The sequence below is a fragment of the Gracilinanus agilis genome, chromosome 6 (assembly GCF_016433145.1).
Source record: "Gracilinanus agilis isolate LMUSP501 chromosome 6, AgileGrace, whole genome shotgun sequence".
NCBI classification, from domain to species: domain Eukaryota; kingdom Metazoa; phylum Chordata; class Mammalia; order Didelphimorphia; family Didelphidae; genus Gracilinanus; species Gracilinanus agilis.
In genome coordinates, this window is record NC_058135.1 from 213,078,944 (window position 1) to 213,099,533 (window position 20,590).

Below are 20,590 nucleotides of genomic sequence, written 5' to 3' on the forward strand. Positions count from 1 at the left end.
TACTAAGTCTTGGTTCCAAGGCAGAAGAGTGGTAAGGGCTAGGCACTGGCCAAGAGGTGTTTGAGGCCAGATTTGAACCCAGGACTTCCCATCTCTAGGTTTGGCTGTCTATCCACTGAGCCACCTTGCTCCTTTCCTTTTATTTTTTTCTTTATTTAGTTTTATTTTGGACTCTTCACTCTAATAAATATGATCCTTGCCACATCTTGCCATTTTCACATGTTATCTTCTCTCCACTCATGCAACCACAACCCTAATTCAAGTCCTCACCCCTCCTCACTCAGAACACTACAACAGCCTTCTAAATACCCTCCCTGACTCGAGTCTCTTCCCTTTCCAATCTATTCTCCACTCATCCGCCATAGTGATTTTTCTAAAGCATAGGTCTCTCTATGCCACTCCTTTGACTAAAGAGCTCCTTTTCCTTCCAGGATCTTATCTCAAATCTCTATTTTTAATTTAGGCTGCTCATAATCTGACTGCTCCCTGTATATCCAGTCTTCCCACACTTTGTTTATTCTCTTCCACTCCAATCCAACTACGACATAATTCCTTGAACACTCTTCTTCCCATTCCTTTGCATTAATCTCCCTTATGCCCAGAAAGATCTGCCCCTTCTTCACCCCTGCCTCTTAGCTTCCCTGACTTCCTTCAAGGTTTAGCTCAAATCTCCTCGTTCCCCCCATTTGCTAGTACCTTCTCCTCTGAAATTACCTTCCAGAGAGGTCTACTCTCTCTCTATCTTATATAGAATGCATACATATATATACATATATATATAATATTCTTTCCATGTGGTCTGCCCAATATGAAGGTAAAGTCTCTGAGAGATGAAACTGCTCTCTCTTCTTTTACTTGGTATCCCCAGTATTTAGCCTACTGTCTGGTCTATGCTGCTGTTCAGTTGTTTTTCAATTATGTCTGACTCTTCATGACTCCACAAAGGGTTTTCCTGGCAAAGATACTAAAGTAGTTTCCCATATCCTTCTCCAGTTCATTTTACAGATGAGGAAAATGGAGACAAAGAGAGTTAAGTGACTTGCCCAGGGTCACACAGCTAGCAAGTGTCTGAGGCTGGCTTTGAACTTGTGAAGATGAATCTTCTTAATGCCCAGCCAAGCACTTTATACACTGTGCCACCTCACTGCCCATCTGGCATAGAATAAGGATTTAATGCTGGTTGACTGACAGCATCCCCAAAGCTTAGTGCATTGCCTGGCCCTGAGTCAATGCTTAGTAAACACTTGTTCACGGAGTGATTACTCAAGGTGACTCTGATCCTAAGCCCAAGCTGCTAAGGGAGAGTCAGAATTTGAAATCAGATCCTCTCACTAACTACACTTTCCACTACACCAACATTTTAAATTATCTTTGTTATGCCTGATTACAGGAGCTTCAAAATAGAGCAAAATTTTATTGAACAAACTTTCATTTCAGATTAAAACTGGTATAGAACTTCAATGGAACTAATACCTAGAAGAGGAGGTTCTTGAAAACATATAAAGAAACAGTTTTATCTGTAAATTAGTCTATGGCAATCGCCCCAAGTGTACCAATCAACTATATTTTAAGGATAAAAAAAAACAACTTAATTTTCCCCATGAATTAGAAAACAGTGATTTCAAAAATTGCTAAATTAATTGAGTAGCCTAAATTGTGTGTGCACAGGGTGGCTCAGTGGATAGAGAGCCAGGTCTGGAGATGGGAGGTCCTGGTTCAAATTTGACCTCAGATACTTCCTAGCTATATGACTCTGGGCAAGTCATTTAACCCCAATTGCCTAGTTCCTACTTCTCTTCTGCTTTGGAACTGATGCTTAGTATCAATTCTAAGGCAGAAGATAAGGGTTAAGAACATCAACAAAAAAGTGTATGTGAATAGATCAGAGCTGGTGGTGGGGTTTAGAGTAAAGTTCCTTCCTGTAGCCCAGTAGAATGTGCAGTGGGGTAAAAGTCAGGTGAAAGTTCTTTCTAGCTTTCACTATGTGTAAATTCCTTTACTTTTGATGTGTAAAACTTTTAATTAGTCATTTAACCTCTATGAGTTTCCTCTGAAAAATAAGGGGATTGTCGTTTTAACATCTTTTCTATATTCCATTTTCTAGAAGAGCTGCAAAGATATGAGGAAAAGATCTTTCCTGTTTAACTATTTTGTCCCATCTATTTCACCCTATGCTTGAAACTTCATTATAGCAGTGGAGAATGAGGTCCTTTTTTAACTTGAGGATCTAAATATCCAGGATGAAGTCTAAGGTGGTCCTGTCTCATTCTGATTTCTCCCTGACTGCAGCATGCATAATTGGCTCCATGGTAAATACTGTTAAAGAAATGTTCCAGTGTCATATCAAATATCATCCGTGTCCTAGCCTGTCTTACTTGGCTGACAAGCAATCATGAAGCCTGGAAAAGAGCAAAATCATCATTATCCTCACTGGCAGATAACTGTCCTTTAGAAAATGCAATCCATGTGTGTTCTAAGGAAGATGCAGAAACCAACCTACCGCTAAATTGGCATAGAAGAGCTACTACCCTAGAAGAGTTCAAATTAAAATAAAAAAAAGGATGGATTCGGGGATTTGTTAAGAGGTGGATGGAACCTTAGAATATAGAAGGTCAGAATGGGAAGAGATGTGAGGTCACCAAGTCTAACCTCATTATTATATAGTAGATGGAACCAAAGCCCGAGGGAAGGGAAAGGACATATCTATAGATACCCACATAGTAATTGAGTCAATGAGGTTTAGTTAAACAATTGCATTCATTTAAATAAGTGTGCACTAAAAATAAATTAAGTTTAAAAATTAAATGATTGCTTTAAAATTTTGTGGTTGTTCAGTTGTTTTATGAGTGTCTGACCCTCTGTGAACCAGTTTGGAGTTTCCTTGGCAAAGATACTAGAGTGATTTGCCATTTCCTCTTCCATTCATTTTACAGATGGGGAAACCAAGGCAAACAGTGTTAAGTGACTTGTCTAGGGTGGCACTGCTAGTGACTATTTGTAGCCATATTTGAACTCATGAAAATGAGTCTTCCTCACTACAGGTCTAGCACTCCACCCACTTGTGGGAAAACTGGATTTAGACTTGAAAAAGCTGTATTGAAATTTTTGTTCTTCCCCTATTATTCCATGTGTGACCTTGACCAAATCACTTCAAAATTCTGGGCTTCAGAAGTCAGCCCCAGGTGATTTCTGAAAGATCTTCCAGTTTTAATATCCTTTGATTCTTATTTTTTAAAGTCGTCTTTTGTTCCTTTGCTCTGTGATTACCCCCAATTTATCGTCTAGATGTCTTTGCTATACAAAGTGGTTTTCATGTTGTCTGTCACCATTAGATTATGAGCTCCTTGTGGGCAGGGACTGTGTTTACCATTTTTTACATCTCTGGTGACTGGCACAGTACCACCTGCCTGACACACAGTAGGAATTTAATAAATTCTTGCTGATTTGACTTGTTAACTAGATATATTTAAGTATATACATATATATGTAAGTATTTGCAAGCATATGGAGGATCCATGATTTTACAACCACTGATGCCGATTGCAACCATCTATGACTTAGTCATTTAATTCCTGGGGGACAGTCTTGTGCACTAGAGACATACAGCTAAAAGGTATCAGAGGTAGAATTTGGGATTTAAGACAATCCTCCAAACTATGAAAATTATTTTTAAGACCTAAATTGAGTTTTTTCCCCCTTGACCAGTTATTTCTTTTGCAACAATTTGCAAGCAGATAAACCTATATTAAAATTGTCCCATTTCATAAAAATCAATGGATCTTAAGGATTGTCCAGATTGATTTCTTCACTTTGTAGATGGGAAAATCAAAGCCTTATGAGGTAAAGTGACTTGCCTCAAATCATACAGTAAGTACGTAGCAGGTGGGATTAGAACACAGGTCCTTTGACTCTAAATCCAGTGCTTATTCCATGGTTCCTTATGTCACCCAGGGAAAGACTGTAATATACATATATAAAAGAGTTTCCTTGAGGCATTCTAAAGGTCTGTGTGTCCTTCTTAAGTATCTTATTAGCATCAGAGAGACAGACATATGGAATAGAACTATCCTGGTGACATCATAATATAGATAGGAGAAATAATATTGTATAGACCTATGGGGTGGGGAGAGGGATGTTAAATATTTACTACCTATTAAAGAATCCAATCATCTGAAATTGTAAAGAATCAACCAGGGGCAGCTGGGTAGCTCAGTGGAGTGAGAGTCAGGCCTAGAGACGGGAGGTCCTAGGTTCAAACCCGGCCTCAGCCACTTCCCAGCTGTGTGACCCTGGGCAAGTCACTTGACCCCCATTGCCCACCCTTACCACTCTTCCACCTATGAGACAATACACCGAAGTACAAGGGTTTAAAAAAATGATTATTATTAAAAAAAAAAGAATCAACCATCTGAGATTGTAAAAATCTTAACCTAAATGGATTTGACTGAAATATCAATGTGGGCAGCAATAATCTTTTAGGATGCTATTTTAATAGCACTGAGTTAAGAATAACAGCAGGTTGGTTGTTCATAGGTTTCATAGGTTGAAATAGTCATGTATTTATTCAACATTATTTATTGCAAACCAGATATTGAGTTAGTCATTGGAATACAAAGATAAAACATTATACAACAAGAAGCTGTGTTATAATTGAGGAGAGAAAACAAACCATATTCATAAAAAGGGTGATACAGTGCAGAATGATAGAAGGACAAAGGAGAGGTCTAGAGGAAGGTTAGGGCAGCTAGGTAATGCAGTGGCTAGAACCCTGGGTCTGGAGTCAAGAAGACTCCTCTTCCTGAGTTCAAATCTGGCCTCACACACTTACCAGCTGTGTGACGCTGGGCAAGTCCCTTAACCCTGTTTGCCTCAATTTCCTCATATGTCAAATGATCTGGAGAAGGAAATGGTAAATCACTCCAGTACCTTTGCTAAGAAAATCCCAAATGGGATCATAAAGAGGTAGACAAGACTGAAATAATGAATAACAGAAGAAGTGATATAAGAAACATGGAAAGAAAAAGATCACTTTTGTCAGAGGACATCACTGAAAGCTTCATGGGAAAGATGGCATCTTAGATGGGCCTTAAGGGAAGAGAGGATTCAGCAGGCAGAGAAGAAAATCATGGCGGTCACTTCAGGGAAAGCAGTCAGTGCCACTATCTGGGGGTGTAAGAAAGCTCGGGATGTTCTCCATGCCAAGTGCATGATTCAAGGCTGAGGTGCTGGAGATCCAAGGGGCTGCTTTAGCTAGGATCTAGCCCAGTGCCTAGTAAACCCTTCCCTGGTATAGTAAACAAGAAGGAAGGTGCTGGGGAAGACTCTTCCTCCAGATATCTGGGTCTGATGGTAGCCCTTGGAACCATTCCCATAGAGTCAAGGGTAAGTGTTCTGGGAGAGGCAAAATCATGGACTTTCAGAAATAGCTTTGGCTCAATTTAGGCTAACAATGCTGCTACTAAGAATCTGTATCTTCACTCTCAGGATAAGTTTGGGGGCTCAGATGTATCCACCCCACAAGAGACAGGAAAACTTATGCCAAGCCCCATTCTCAATCCTCTGGTTAATCAATTTTTAACATTTCCCCATTTTTCCACCAAATTTTTATTTTATTCTACTAACATCCCAGTGGCATAGTGAGGGGCAGGTATCATTATCCCTACTTAAAAGTAAAAAGAAAAAAAACTGATACCAAAAAAGTTAGATGGTAGAGCCTGCATTTGAATCCAGGATTTTACTGACTCTACTATCCCATCATTACCTCTTCAAAAATGGAGGGAGGTGAGGGTATCTCTGTGTCAGTATCTCTGATTTAGAGTTAGAAAAATGGTGGCAGGGAAAGGTGAAGGGACTCACTAAGTCACAGATGGGGTGGAAATTGGACTTTAGGAAATGAATAGTTTCCAGAACCCCCCACACCACCCCTTTGTATGAGAAGAATTAGACCACATTTGTCATACATGCACCCCTTTTCCCATCCCAGGCTAAATCCCCAAATACATGACCAGACTCCAGTCTACATACCTCTGGTTCCCTTTGGAATATGACAACCCGGCCCCCCTTGTCCCCAGTAGCCAGCAGTTCTCCCGTGTGGTTGAACTCGACTGTAGAAATAATATCAGCTGTGGATAGGAAAACAAACAAGAAATCCCTTTATTAAAAAAGGTGACACAGTACACAAGAAGTCTCCACCTGGTTTTTTTTCTCCTTCCCAAACCCTTCTCACACAAGGCTGTGGCAAATGCTTGCCGCCCCCCAATAAAAGTTCCCACTTCTCTGGGGCTTTTACAGACTACAAAGGGTTTTCCTCACTTCAGCTATGTGAGGGAGGTAACAGATATAGTCCTTTTCCCTCCTTCCCCGCTCAAGTGTGAAGAACCTGAAGAGTAGAAGGGCAAAATTATCCTTCTCTCTAAAGACAGAGGGAACACTGTATCTAGTTTGTCTTGACTGCAGGAAAATAACTGATTTCCTGGACAGATCTTAAAGGCAAGGTGGGGAGATGTTGGCTACAAGACGGGATATTTAGGAGGATTCAAAACTGGCTAAATGGCGAGTCCCATTGAGTCATGATGGCTGGGCTTGATGACTCTACTGGAAAGGTTGCCAGACAAAAAGAGGACTCGACAATTTATACGTGGCCCCAGTGCATAGGAGCTACTGGGGTTGAGGAGGGGATGAGAAATCACAGGATTGTATTTCCTTTAATAAAAAAGAACTTCCTAACAATCAGTCCCACCTAAAAATAAAATAGGATGCCTCTGGAGGACAGCAAGTATCCCATCACAGAATCTGTTCAGTTAGGTGCCAGATGGCCACTTCTTGACGATGGTTTTTAGCTAGTTGGCATTAAAATTCACAAAGTACTTTACAAACATCTCATAGCAACCTTGGGAGATAGGTGAACTACAATTATTCTCACGTTCCATCCAGTTAAGGAAACTAAGGCAAAAAGAGTCTTAAGTGACTTGTCCAGGGTCACACAGCTAATATTTTGAACTCATGTCTTGCTGACTCAGGTCCACTGCACCACACAGTAGCCTTTTGGATGAAATCCGTGCCACTGGTATGGGTTTCATCAGAAAACTTTTGAGGTTTCTTCCTAGTCTAAGATTCTAGGATGAAGTAAAATAAGCAAAGGGAGTCGTTAGGAGACCAGAGTTTCATTCTTGACTTCATCATCTCATAGCTTTGAGGTCTTTAAGAAGTCATCTCCTCTCTCTACACTTCAGGTTCCTTTTCTTTAAAATGAGAGATTGGACTTGATAGTTAGAACTTGGCTTGGTTCTAAGAAGATGGAACTAGGGACAAGGCATGGGACTTTCAGAGAGGCTATGCCAGATTAGGTTCCACATAAAGAAAAATTCCTGTTATGTCTAACAATATGTTGCAAGCAAGAGCTGTCCACTGTGGAATAGGCATTGTGCGGGTGGCACATTTTCTACCTGCACAGCGTTTTTAAGAGGGCATGGGCTCTTCCTTCTGGTCAAAAGAACTGCAAAGAGATAACATGTCATGGAAAAATTAGACTCTATGGTCTCTGCGGTCTATTCCAGTGCTAAAATGCTTCCTAAGCTCTTCCTTCCAGATCGAAGCGTCCTTAATTGTTTTGTTCTAAGGAACTCAATTAGGAAAAGCAACTGAAAGGAACATGAAAAATGCCAGAGATAAGGGACCCATCATGGGTATAAATATTACACGGTGCCTTAAGCCATTATCATGGAACCAAACACATGGGGAAGAGGGACAGTCGCTCCCAGTCAATCATCCTTTAACTCAGAACTGATGAAAATGCCATTTCTCGTCTCTAGGTTCCATGTCCATGCCTATCTATTTTCCTCATGGTCTCTGGGTAATTTGGTGTGGAAAGGCCATTAGTCATCCATCTGGCTCTTTCAGACGCAGACACACACAGATCACAAACACCACCAACAGTCATACCTTTCAAAGCAGATGGTGACAACACTCCTACTAGAAGTGCCACAGCCCACCAAGTTGTAATGTCATAGATACAGAGCTGGAAGAAATCTGTAGAAGTCATCCAGCCCAACCCCGCCATTGTACGGGGTGAGGAAACAGAAGCAAAGGGAGTGTAAAGTGACTTTCAAGGTTACACAGATAGTGAGTGGCAAAGAGGGGCTTTTTGTTTCTTAATTCATGCCCTCTGGTCCAAATCCAATTATCTTTCCACTGCAGAAAATTACAATTCTAATCAAAGATGTTCATTTTATAGAAGAGTTCTTTACTACTCTACAGCCCTATAATCTGCCACTAAATCACTATTTAATTTGGCTCCCTTCCCACCTCTGGTCCTCAATTTCCTCATTTATATACCAAGAAGCTTAGGATAAATGATTTCCTGGATTCCTTTCAGCTTTAAGATTCGATGATTCCATATATGAACACATAATAATGATAACAACCACAATATCTGGGATTAATATAAGCTTTAAAGTTTGGGAAGGGCTTTACAAATATGTCATTTGATCTTCACAACACCTTTGGGAGTGAGGTGCTATTATCCTCTTTTTATAGAAGGGGAAACTGAGGCAGGTGGTGGTTAAGTGACTTGCTCAGGGTCACAAATTTGAACTTGGGTCATCCTAATGCCAGTGCTCTGTCCACTGTGCTCCATGTGCCCACTTAATTCAGTTCAGTTGAATAAAAATGTACGCAATTAAGCATCTATTATGGGGAAATTCCTAGATGAAAAATGATAGTCCCTGTTCCCCCAGGGAGATTTTCATGCAATCAGAGAAAGTGAGAGGGATGGAGATTTCCAAACAAAATGCTTAGGAAAACATCAAGCTAGGAAGAGCAATTTAAGTTGGAGGGTTAAAATATACACATAATAAACACACATAGACATCACCAAATATGCCCATGCATTCACAGCATGGTGGGTACTGGACATGGGCTCAGGAAGAGAGCTGACTCTGATGCCTACCTCTGTGACCCTTGGCAAGGCACTGAGCTGCTCTGCGTCTGTTTCTTTGTTTCTAAAATTGGGATAGGAATGAGGATAAAATGAAATAATATACATAAAGGGCTTTGCAAACATTGAAGCCATATATAAATGTTGGCTATTAAAATGGCATGGGTAAAGACAGGAAGTCCTGGGTTCAAATCTGGCCTCAGACACTTCCCAGCTGTGTGACCCTGGGCAAGTCACTTCACCCCCATTGCCTAGCCCTTACTGCTCTTCTGCCTTGGAACCAATACACAATATTGATTCTAAGATAGAAGGTAAAGGTTAAAATAAAAAGAGATATGGGCAGTTAGATGGCTCAGTGGATAGAATGCTCTCTTTCTCTCTCAGTGAACTGATTCTTCTTCTGAGTTCAAATCCAGCTTCAGACATTTACTAGTTGTGTGATCCTGGGCAAATCACTTAATTCCATTTGCCTCAGTTTCCTCATCTGTAAGGTGAGCTGGAGAAGTAAATGACAAATCACTCCACTATCTTTGCTCAAATTAATTAATTAATCAATTTAACAATTAATCAGTCAATTAATCATTTTAACAACAGTAAAAATATATATAAACACATACCAAATATATATATTTATATGTAGATTCATGCAAATGTACACACAATGCACATACAGCTACACACATTCAACATCAATTCATCAAACATTTTAACATTCTTTTTTTTTTTGTATTTTCTCTATTTAAAAAAAAAGCAGCTAGGTGATTCAGTAGTGAGAGCACTTTACCTATAGTCAGGCACACCTGAGTTCAACTCTGACCCCTGAGATCTACTAATTGTGTGATTCTGGGCAATGTGCTTTACTGGTCTGCCTTAGTTTCACCACCTGTCAAATGGGGATAAGAGCTTCTACCTCTTCTTGTGAGAATAAAATGAGATATTTATAAAATACTCTGAAAAGTTTACAAAGTGTTCCTGCCTTCCTGTGCTGGGGAACAGAAAGAAAACCCAGACAGTTCCTGCCCTCCAGGAGCTTACATTCTATTTGGATACCACAACATTCATGGAAACACACAGTATCAGCAAAGCTTTCAAGAGGGAGATGGTGCTCACCACAAAGAGGGATCAGGAAAGACCACCATGTAGACGGTGATCCTTGGGCTGTGCTAAGAAGGGAAGCAGAGACTCTACAACAGTGATGGCGAATCTTTTAGAGATCGAGTGCCCAAACTGCAACCTCATGCCACATGTGAGTCCCTTGCCTCACCCCAGACAGGGAAGGGAGGAAGCGCTCCCATTGGGCTCCTGGGCAGAGGGATGGGTGATGGGAGAAATGTCCTCAGCATATGTAGAGAAGGGGGAGGAGAGCAGCTCCCTCTGGCACACGTGCCGTAGGTTTGCCAACACATCTCTACAAGATGGGGGTGAGGAGAGAGAGGATAATGCAGTCATGGGGGAACACTGGTACAAGAGGTGGAAGAGCCAATGTCTTGTGTAATAAACTGAAAATATGCCAATTTGGATGTTACTTTATACACTAATAACATGCATAGAGACATGGACAAAAATGACAAAAATACATGTTCATTGTTACTAATCGGGGAGTCAATCTGGCAAAAATTGTATTAGATTCTGAGCCTTCCAGGAAAGTCACACAAATATATATATATATTTTAAGTAGAACTTAAGGATCAAAATGAAGATAAAGATTTTTTTCAAATAAAAAGAAAAAAAGGTAGAGGAGGGGTGAGATAGAAGAATCCAAAGAAAAGAGACTTTTAGACAAAATGCCTGCTCTAAGACAAAGCTTTGCTATGTAAACAGAAATCACAGGAACTTCTCTAGGGAGCCCCTAAGGGGCCATCTCTGGTAAAGTCTGACTCCTGCTCCAGAAATGTAAGCAATGGGGTAGCCAGGCGAAAGAATAATTAGACCACAGGTAGGACAGTCAGTGGAGACATCATGGCGCTAGTATGAATTTTAATCTCACCGTGTAGGAACTCTCTGCTGTGAAGGGGTTGGGCACTTGAAAAACCTTGCCCCCTTTTTTAGGATCTTGATAATAATGTTAAAAAAATAGTTCTAGAATTTCAATTTGACAGAACTTCAAAGCTCATTGAGTCCAACCCATAATTAAATAAGAAACATAAATATATCATATCCAGAAGACCTCTAGTGAGGGCATAGCAAGGTAGACGACCATTGGATAGGCAGAGGTCCTGGGCTTAAATCTGATCTCAGATACTTCTTAGTATCTGAGTATAGACTCTGGGCAAGTCATTTATCCTCAGTTGCTTAGAACTTACCACTCTTCCACTTCAGGAATTTATATATATATGTATGTATATGTATGTATATGTATATGTATATACATATATATATTTTCCTTTTTAAAAATATTTTCCCATAGTTATGTGTTTCATGTTATTTCCCTCTCCCCTAAGCCCCCCAAACCCCCTTAACCGATGCACAATTCCACTATATATATATATATATATATATATATATATACATTTCTAAGAATAAATAAGGGTTAAAAAAAAAGACTCCAATGTGGGATAATCTGCTATCTAATAGTAATACATATTTATCTAGTATTTTATGGTTACAGTGATCATCTCATTTGGTTTTTATGGCAACCCCAAGAGAAAGACATTTTTATTTCCATTTAAAAATGAAGAAAATGAGGTTCATGGTGGTCTGTCTTCTGACCAGGAGACCTTTCCACCATCTCTTGCTGCCTCTGGTAGAAATCTATTTGGCAAACTACAGTGAGAATTTATCATTTCAAAAGTAGCCTATAATAATGGAAAACAAACACACGAAACTCAAAACACTGGAAATTGGGTTGGAATCCCAGCTCTGAATTCTCCATACTTTCCCATTTTCTTGAATGAAAGGTTTAGACCTGTAATTTTAGTAGTTTGATGAAATCCCATTGAGAAAACTCCCTTGACTAGTCTAGATGGGCAGCCACCCACTCCACAATTTATATAATCTCGTCTTAAAAAGTTTTCAGGAGTACTAAGAAGTTGAATGACTCACCCAGGGTCATATGATGAGCAGGTATCTTAGGAATGACTTGGTCTTCCTGAGGCCAAGGGAAGTTCTCTTACAAATTCTGACTTTTCACCCAATCAGATGAAATATATTATTGTTGTTCAGTTGTTTGCAAATGAATCAGACTCTTTATGACCCCATTTGTGGTTTTCTTGGCAAAGACACTGTAGTGGTTCTCCATTTCCTTCTCCTGCTCACTTTAAAGATGAGGAATTGAAGCAAAGAGGGTTAAGTGACTTGCCCAGGGTCACACAGCTAGTAAGTGTCTGGAGCTATATTTGAATCCAGGTCTTCTGGACTCACTCTATTCATTGTGTCACTTAGCTGCCCTACCAACAATATGGAGATCTTTCTATGACCTAATGTTTATTTTACTTGCCATCTATTGTAGGGCAGGGATATGGAAAAAAAAATCTATCCACTGAATCACCCAGCTGCTCCTGCAGATGAGTTTTTACTAAGGGCAAATGGTGGTGAAGTGGATAGAACAGTGCATCTAAGGTCAGAATAGAACTGAGTTCAAATCTGACCTTAGACACAGTAGTAGAATATTCTAGTCAAGTCACTTAACCTCAGTTTGCCTCATTTTCTTCAACTATAAAATGAGGATAATAGAATCTGTCTCTCAGGGTTGTTATGAGGATGAAATGAGATGTCTGTAAAGTGATTTGTAAACTTTACACTATATAAATTCTAGTTATATATATATATATATATATATATATATATATATATATTTATTACTGAAGGGCTGGAACAGAAATAGTCCTAAACATTTAGATAATGAAGTCTTGCCTTCTTGGCTTTGGAAATATTACTAACTTCCTTCAGATATTTCTAACAGAAAGACTACTTTAAAAAGCCATTTCATTTTCCTTTTTGGATTGAACACAGTATAGATGGAGAGAGAAAACTCTCCTTTCCCACTCCCCCCTACCCCATTCCTTCTAGCATTTCTAAGGGTAATGTTTTACTCTAGCAAGAAAACACACCAAATGACAGATTAATTTCTTGCCATGTAAAATGAGGGATTGGCCTGGATTCCCTCTAAAATCTATTTTAGCTTATATTCCTAGAATGTTCTTAATGAACAGCTCTGATCATGTCACTCTCATTTACTTTTTTATTTTTAATTTAAAAAAAAAATATATATATACACTAAATATCTGGAGATGGAATGGGAAGATATTTATTTATGTATTTTAAATCCTTACTTTCTCCTCTCTTAGATTCAATACTATGTATTGGTCCTAAGGCAGAAGAGTAGTAAGGGTTCAAAAGACTTGTTCAGGGTCACCCAGCTAGAAAGTATCTGAGGCCAGATCTGAACCCAGGACCTCACATTTCCAGGCCTGGCTCTCTATCCACTAAGCCACCCAACTGCCCCATTCTCACTTAATTTTAAGTTATGATCAAATACAGAAATTGCAGAAGTACATATTTATTAGCAAAACTCTTTTGTGATCTACTATTGCCTTCCAAAAAAAGCTAGGCTCCTTTAGCTTGGAATTTAAGGCCCTTCATGCTCTGGTTCTGATCCAGTGCTCCAGGTTTATTTCATGGTACTTTCCCAAACACCTACTCTAGCGAGGACAGCTAGGTGGGACAGTGGAAAGAGCGCCAGGTAGTCAGCAACACTTCAATTCCTCAATCTAAATCTGGCCAGACACTTACTAGCTGTGTGACCCTGAGGAAGTCACTTAACCCTGTTTTCCTCAGTTTCCTCATTTGTAAAAAATAAAACCAACTGGGAAACCACTCCAGTATCTTTGCCAAGAAAACCCTATTAAATAGAGTCATGAAGAGTCTAACACAACTAAAATTGATATAACAACAACAAAATGGCTTGTAAGTTTTTTTATAATGTTTGGCATACAGAAATTAATAAAACCAAAAAATGGTTATAGAGCTAATTAGTTAGTTTGCTAGCTAGTTAGCCAGAAACAGGCACTCAGGGGCAGCTATGTGTCTCAGGAGATAGAGAGCTAGGCCTGGAAATGGACGTTCCTGGGTTTAAATTTGGCTTCAGATACTCCTAGCTATGTTTCCCCGGGCAAATCACTTAACCTCAGTTGCCTAGCCCTTACTACTCTTCTGCTTTGGAAATGATACTTAGTATTGAACCGATACTTGATAGATATTGAATATAGATATTGTAAGGCAGAAGAAAGGAAGGAAGGAAGAATGGAACAAAAGAAGGAAGGAAGGAAGGAAATATGGAAGGAGGGAAGGAAGGAAAGAAGGAGGGAAGGAACGAAGGAACAAAAGAAGGAAGGATGGAAGGAAGGAAGGAAGGAAAGATGGAAGGAGGGAAGGAATAAAAAGAAAAGAAGGAAGGAAGGAAGAGAGAGAAAGACAAAGGGAGAGAAAGAGAAAGAAAAAGAGAGAGATAGAGAGAGAGATGGGGGGGGAGGTGGGAGGGGCAGTTAGATTCAGATTTCCAGGCTCTAAAAAGCAGTTCTTTTACTACTACATTAGTCTTGTCTACCAGGGAAGAGATTAAAGCACATATACTAACAGTACACGTTATGACTCAGGAACAAATAAAACCAGAGCAAATGTCATTGCTATGTCTGGTTCCCAACCCTGGCTCCAGTGTGTGTTTGTGTGTTTGTGTGTTTGTGTGTGTGTGTGTGGGGGGCATCACAGCTACTTCTGGGGGTTCTGCCTTAGCCCCAGGGATTCAGCAGAGAGCCTCCAGTAGGATCCAAACACCAGAAGTGTGAATACATTGGCCACTGTATGGATCCTTCTTCTGAATAGTCCAGGCAAAGAAAGCATTGACCCCTTGAAGGGGTAGGGGAGGAGCATTTCCCCTTATCTGATTCCTCCTGGACCAATGGACAAATGTTGGAAATAATCTGTTGTTGTATATAAATAAGCAAGACATAACACATACACAAACAGGAAAACTATAAAGGCTTTCAATCCTGGGGGGAAAGCTATTACCTAATCATTTCTTTGGTTTTTGAAAGTCTACCCTAGCAAATCTTCAATATAAAAGCATCTGAGGTAGGGGGAAAGCCCCTATTTTGCCATACCCTTCATTGTGAAGTTCAGAGACCACTAGACAGAGAGCTTCAAATTCAGAGGACCTGGATTTGAATCCTGGCTCTGCTGTTCCCTATTTATGAGAATGTAAAATCGCTTCATTCTCTGAGCCTTAGTTTAATTCTCTACAAAATGGGAATACTTGGCTGATCTACTTTACAGGGTTGTTAAAATAAAAAGCCTTTTGTAAATTTGAATGTTTTTTTAAGAAATGCTAACTTCTTATTGTCTTTCCACCCAAGGTAGTAATGATAGTCCTTTAGCATGAAAAAATAGATTAGAGGGATTAGATTAGCAGTGGATTAGAAGAATATTAGGGTTCAGCTATCCACATCCAGAGAAAGAACTGTGGAACCAAATGCATTAGAAAAATATATGATTGACCACATAGTGCAATAGGGATATGATTGGGGTTTTGATGTTAAAGAATCACTCTACTGCAATATGAATAACATGGAAATAGGTTTTGAACAATGATACATGTATAACCCAGTGGAACTGCTTGTTGGCTTTGGAAGGGGGGAGAAGAAAGAGGGGCATCATGAATCATGTAACCATGGGGAAATATTCTAAATAAAAATTAAAAAAAAAGAATACTAGGGTTCAAATCTTGGCCTAAATGAAAGAAGAACAATCTGTTTTGTTTTATTTTGAAGCCCTTAACTTCCATCCTATAATTAATCTTAGTATCTGTTCCAAGGAAGAAGAGTAGTAAAGACTAGGCAATGGGGTTTAAGTGACTTGCCCAAGGTCACAAAGCTAGGAAGTGTCTTAAATTCTATCTAAGCCCAGAACCTAGTCTCTAGAACTGGCTCTCCATCCAATGAGCCACCTAGCTACCCCATCATTCTGCTTTGGGTGAATGGAAATGAATTCTCTTACTTATAGCTTCCTAAACTAATGAAAACTTATGCTTCACCTTCATATTATTTATCATTAAAATGTAGTATTCTAGCCATATCATACTGATATGGTGTTTCATAACACCCAAAGCATTTTTTTCATTCAGTAGAACATTTCATCTTCCAAATAACCTTGCAACATCCGATACTGCTATCTCTATTTTACAGAGGAAACTTGAGGCTGAGAGAGAGCTAAGAATTTACCCAAAGTCACACAATTTTAAGTGTCATATTTGTGATGAGAATTCTTTTTAAAGAATAAGAGAAACATGAAAAATCCTACATTTACACTGGAGACACATATGTTGTGTTTTCTATCATGAGAGGTCAGCTGCTAGCTTTTCCTTTATTTCTTAATAACTGGCTTTGTATTGGGGCCAGAATTGGGCTGGGGTGGGGGGAAAAGTCACATTTATTGAATCACTGAATAAATGTTGAAATTACTTGCCAATGAAAACCACCAGGTGCAACTGGCCGTCAGGCAAGCATTAGTCATGTTTTGTTGTATCTTAGCTCAGATAAAGGAGTTCTTTGATCCATCATGGAAACCTTTCCTAATTCCTGAGCTGCTAAATATGCCCTTCTGGAACATTTGTCCAGCCATTCATCAATGCATCAGGGGCAAAATCTATTGTCCTAATGTTCCATGAACCAATCTACCAGGCAATTAGGGTCCACAACAGGTCATGCCAATGGCTAGGTTTCTAGGTTGAATCAATTTTTCAGGCCAATGGAGCTCAGTCTGTTGTAATAATAGTTCTAGGAGCAAGGAGCCAGAAACAAGCAAAGCCACCTTCATAAGACAATACAATAAGAGCAGTATAATTAACTATGCCAAGGACCATGCGACAAAGTTTTCACAAGGTAATGAGTGGGACAGGATGGAGGCAAGCTTTATATCTGAGGTCCAGCACTCCATGTGGATAAGGAAGAAGCACAGCAGTGCCAAAGTCAGAATTTAAAAGGATGATCTCAAGGCAGAATCCAAAGAATTCAGTGTCGAAATGAGTTTGATCCAATCCAACCCAACAAACAATTATCAAGCACTCTGTGGGGCAGAATCTCCTACATGGCACAGGATAAGACACAAAGTCTATGGGATAGTGGAAAATGCTCTGACTTTGGTGTTTGACCCAGCCCTATTCCTTAGAATGTGTATAAAGTTGGACAACCCAATTCACTTCTCTGAGATGAACTGAGTAATTGCTAAGGTCTCCCTCCTCCCAGCTCTCTTCCAGCTTTTGATCCAATGAGTCTAAGTATCTAAATGAGTCTCAAAGTGTCCTGTTAACTTAGAAGGAGATTGAGTTTTTTTTAATTGGGAAAGAAGAGGATTTTTGGAGGAGACAACATCTAAGGATGAGGAGAAATTTCAACAGAGAGAGGGAAGGAGGGAACTTATTCCTAGCCTTGGGAATAGCACAGCAAAGTACAAGTTTATTCTAGAGGCAAAGAAAAGCCCTTTAGCTAATCTAATCAAAGATTCTTAACCCAGAGCTCGTGATTTTTAAAAAATTGACAGCTTCAATATCATTGTTTCCAAAAGGAAATGGCATCCAGGACACACACACAAGTTTAAGAAACCTTAGATTAGATCTTAGAGTGCTTAGAACAAAGTCATAATAGATGAGATAAGACATGTGTGGAGGACTCTGAACGCCATGACAAGGCACATGAACTTTATTCTGTAAACCACAGAGATCTGGTAAAGATTGATGAGCAAAAGAGGGAGAGGACCAGATTACAAGATAGGCAGCTTGAAGAAAACAATCCTGGTAGCAGTTAAACTCCGTCATTGCTACCAAACACTCTGAAACATCCTGGTTTTGTGTTTGACCTGTCTCTGAGGCAGGCTGCCTGTTTTCCACCCCCAAATCCTCCCCAGACCATTACTATGGCTTGAAAGCATGAATTGTCTCCAGTCTTCCCGAGCCATCGGTTTCCAATTTGGATTCCTTGAGCAGCAATGTCTAAACTTTCCCTTTAAAAAAGAAAACCCTCACCTTCCATCTTAGAAGCAATCCTAAGTCTTGGTTCCAAGGCAGAAGAGTAGTAAGGGCTAGGCAATGGCCAAGAAGTGTCTGAGGTCACATTTGAACCCAGGATCTTTTGTCTTTCCACATCTAGCTGCCCTTAAACTTCACCTCTTAATCAATAATCCCTTTAACTCAACCTGCATTCCTCTCTATTTGAAGGATGGGTTTTTCGTGGTTGGCTTTTATATAGATACACATATAAGTGTGTGCTTGTGTTTGTGTGATGAGAAAGAGAGGTGAGGCTCAAACGTAACATGTAGTTTTATCATGAAAGCTGAGCTCATTTGAAAGGCATAATTTCTTATTTGACTTTGCTAATACCTTTAGTCAGTTAAATGGGGATAACTGTGCTGAGTGCCTCAACAATGGACTTCAAGCTTTGTGATGAAAACTAAATAAGGATAATACAACTTGGATGCTGGGGCAGATCATTCTGAATTGGGAGGGAACAATCTGAAAAACTGTCAAAAACATAAGTACTGATTTTCAGCCTTTTTTTTCTCACCCAGAACTCCAAGCACCAAGGTGCAGGTAGCTTTTTGGGCCAAGTGAGAGTGGTCCCAATGGACAGAGTGCTGGCTTGGAGTTAAGAAGACCTGAGTTCAAATCTGGATTCTGAGATTCTCTGACTGTATGACCCTGGGCAAATTGCTTACCTCTGTTTGCCTCAGTTTCTTGTTCAGTAAAATTAGCCCCTACCTCCCAGGGTTGTTGTGAGGATCAGATGAGTGTTTTATTATCATCCCGTTTTTTCAGTTATGTCTGACTCTTCATGACCCTACTTGGGATTTTACTGGACTGGTTTGCCATTTCCTTCTCCAGTTTACAGATGAGGAAACTGAGGCATATATGGGAAGTTACTTGTCCAGGGTCACAGAATTAGCATGTGTCTAAGGTCAGATTTGAAACTGGGAAAAGGAGTCTTTCAGACTCCAGGCTCAGCATTCTATCCACCAAACCATGTAGCTGCCCCCAAATGTTTAGCAGAGTTTGTGCTATATAAATTTCGGTCATCATCATCATATCATCATCTTATTTCTAACTCTGTTATTCTTCTTTCCCTCAATTTAACCATCACTGGTAAGGGTCATGCTGGTAGCAACAGAAATAACATTGAATGATAACAATTGATTACAAAATCACCAAGAACCTTACTACATACATTCCTAATGGCATCTGTTGCCACATTTTTGCCCAATGCATTTTTATTTCTCTCTCAGCATAGCTGAGCCAAGAACATTAATTGCACCTTCATAGACATGTGATAAATGCTGGCTAGACTGAAGTGAGTACCTCAGATTGTCCTCTTTTTATTCTTCCTTTCAATTCAACCAACATTTATTAAGAAACCACTCTGTGAAAGAAACTGGCAATGTAGTCCTTAATCTACAGATAAGTAAATAGAAAATATATTCAAGGTAATTTTCAGGGTGTAAGGGAGAGAACCCAGAAAATGGGACATGGAGGTGATATATAAGCTGAGACTTTCCTTCTCATTCTAATAACATAGGGTTCAATTAAACAAATACTTATTAAGCTCCATCCTAGGGAAGGGCATAGGTCAGGTCAGTCAGTCCATCAACAAGAATTAATTAAGCCAAAAAAAAGAATTAATTAAGCCCCACCTTCAAGATGTACACATTCTAATGGAGGATACAACAAAAAATAATTAGGCGCATTCAAGATATAGAATACATCTAAATAATACAATGTATAATGCTAGATGGAATATAATCTGAAAGGAAATGTCCTTTCTAGCTGCCAGAAAGATGAGAAAAGCCTCCTGCAGAAGGTGACATTTCAGCAAAGTCTTAAAAGGAATCAAGGGAAACTAAAAGAAAGATGTCAGTGCAAAGAGAGCAGACAGGAGATAGAGTGTAATGCTTGAGGAATGACAAGTAGGTCAGTGTAGCTAAATGGTAGGGTGGTAGAAGGTAAGGAACATAGAAAGTTGGGAAGTGGCTTGGTTGGGAAGAGCTCTGAATAAGAGTAAAGGCTTTATATTCAGTGTTGGAAGAAATGGGGACCCTCTGGAGTGCTCAAAGTAGGGGAGGATAATATGGTCATATCTCTGCTTTAGGGGAAAAAATACCTGGTGGGGGGTGGCAGCTAGGTGGCTCAGTGGTTAAAAGAATCAGACTTAGAGATAGGAGGTTGTAAGTTCAAGTCTGGCCTCAGATACTTCCTAGCTGTTGACCCTGGGCAAGTCACTAAGCCCCAATATATAACGGAATGCATTATATATGGGGGATAAGTAGGAGAGAAGAATCATGGTACCAGGGATGTAAGTATGAAAAATAATAAAATTCTGTCTTCAAGCATTACAGTTTAATGGAAGGAAGAATATAACATCTACCCCAAAAAGGGCATAATATAAGATAGAATGTGACAAAGGAGAGACTCTAGTTTACATAGCAACTTCATTTTTATGAAAATGAGCCTTGCAAACAAGCAGAGTGGAATTTATTAGAGTAAAACAAATAATCAAAAGAAAAACTTCCTATTAAAAAAATAAAGACTTTTCTATATCTATACCCCAATACTTAGGCAGAATGCTTAGGTGACTTTTAAATATTACTTTTTCATATAATGAAAGCAATTCAGAGCAG

General features: G+C 39.5%; 1 protein-coding gene across 2 annotated transcripts in view; it reads right to left on the minus strand.

The window, feature by feature from the left end:
* Positions 1-20,590, minus strand: part of PPP2R2C (protein phosphatase 2 regulatory subunit Bgamma) — a 410,134-nt gene that overhangs the window by 88,847 nt on the left and 300,697 nt on the right. For both annotated transcript variants that reach the window (XM_044680773.1, XM_044680774.1), the window contains one exon: positions 6,025-6,122. In XM_044680773.1, the coding sequence (XP_044536708.1) occupies positions 6,025-6,122 (98 nt within the window). The remainder of the gene's footprint in view (positions 1-6,024; positions 6,123-20,590) is intronic.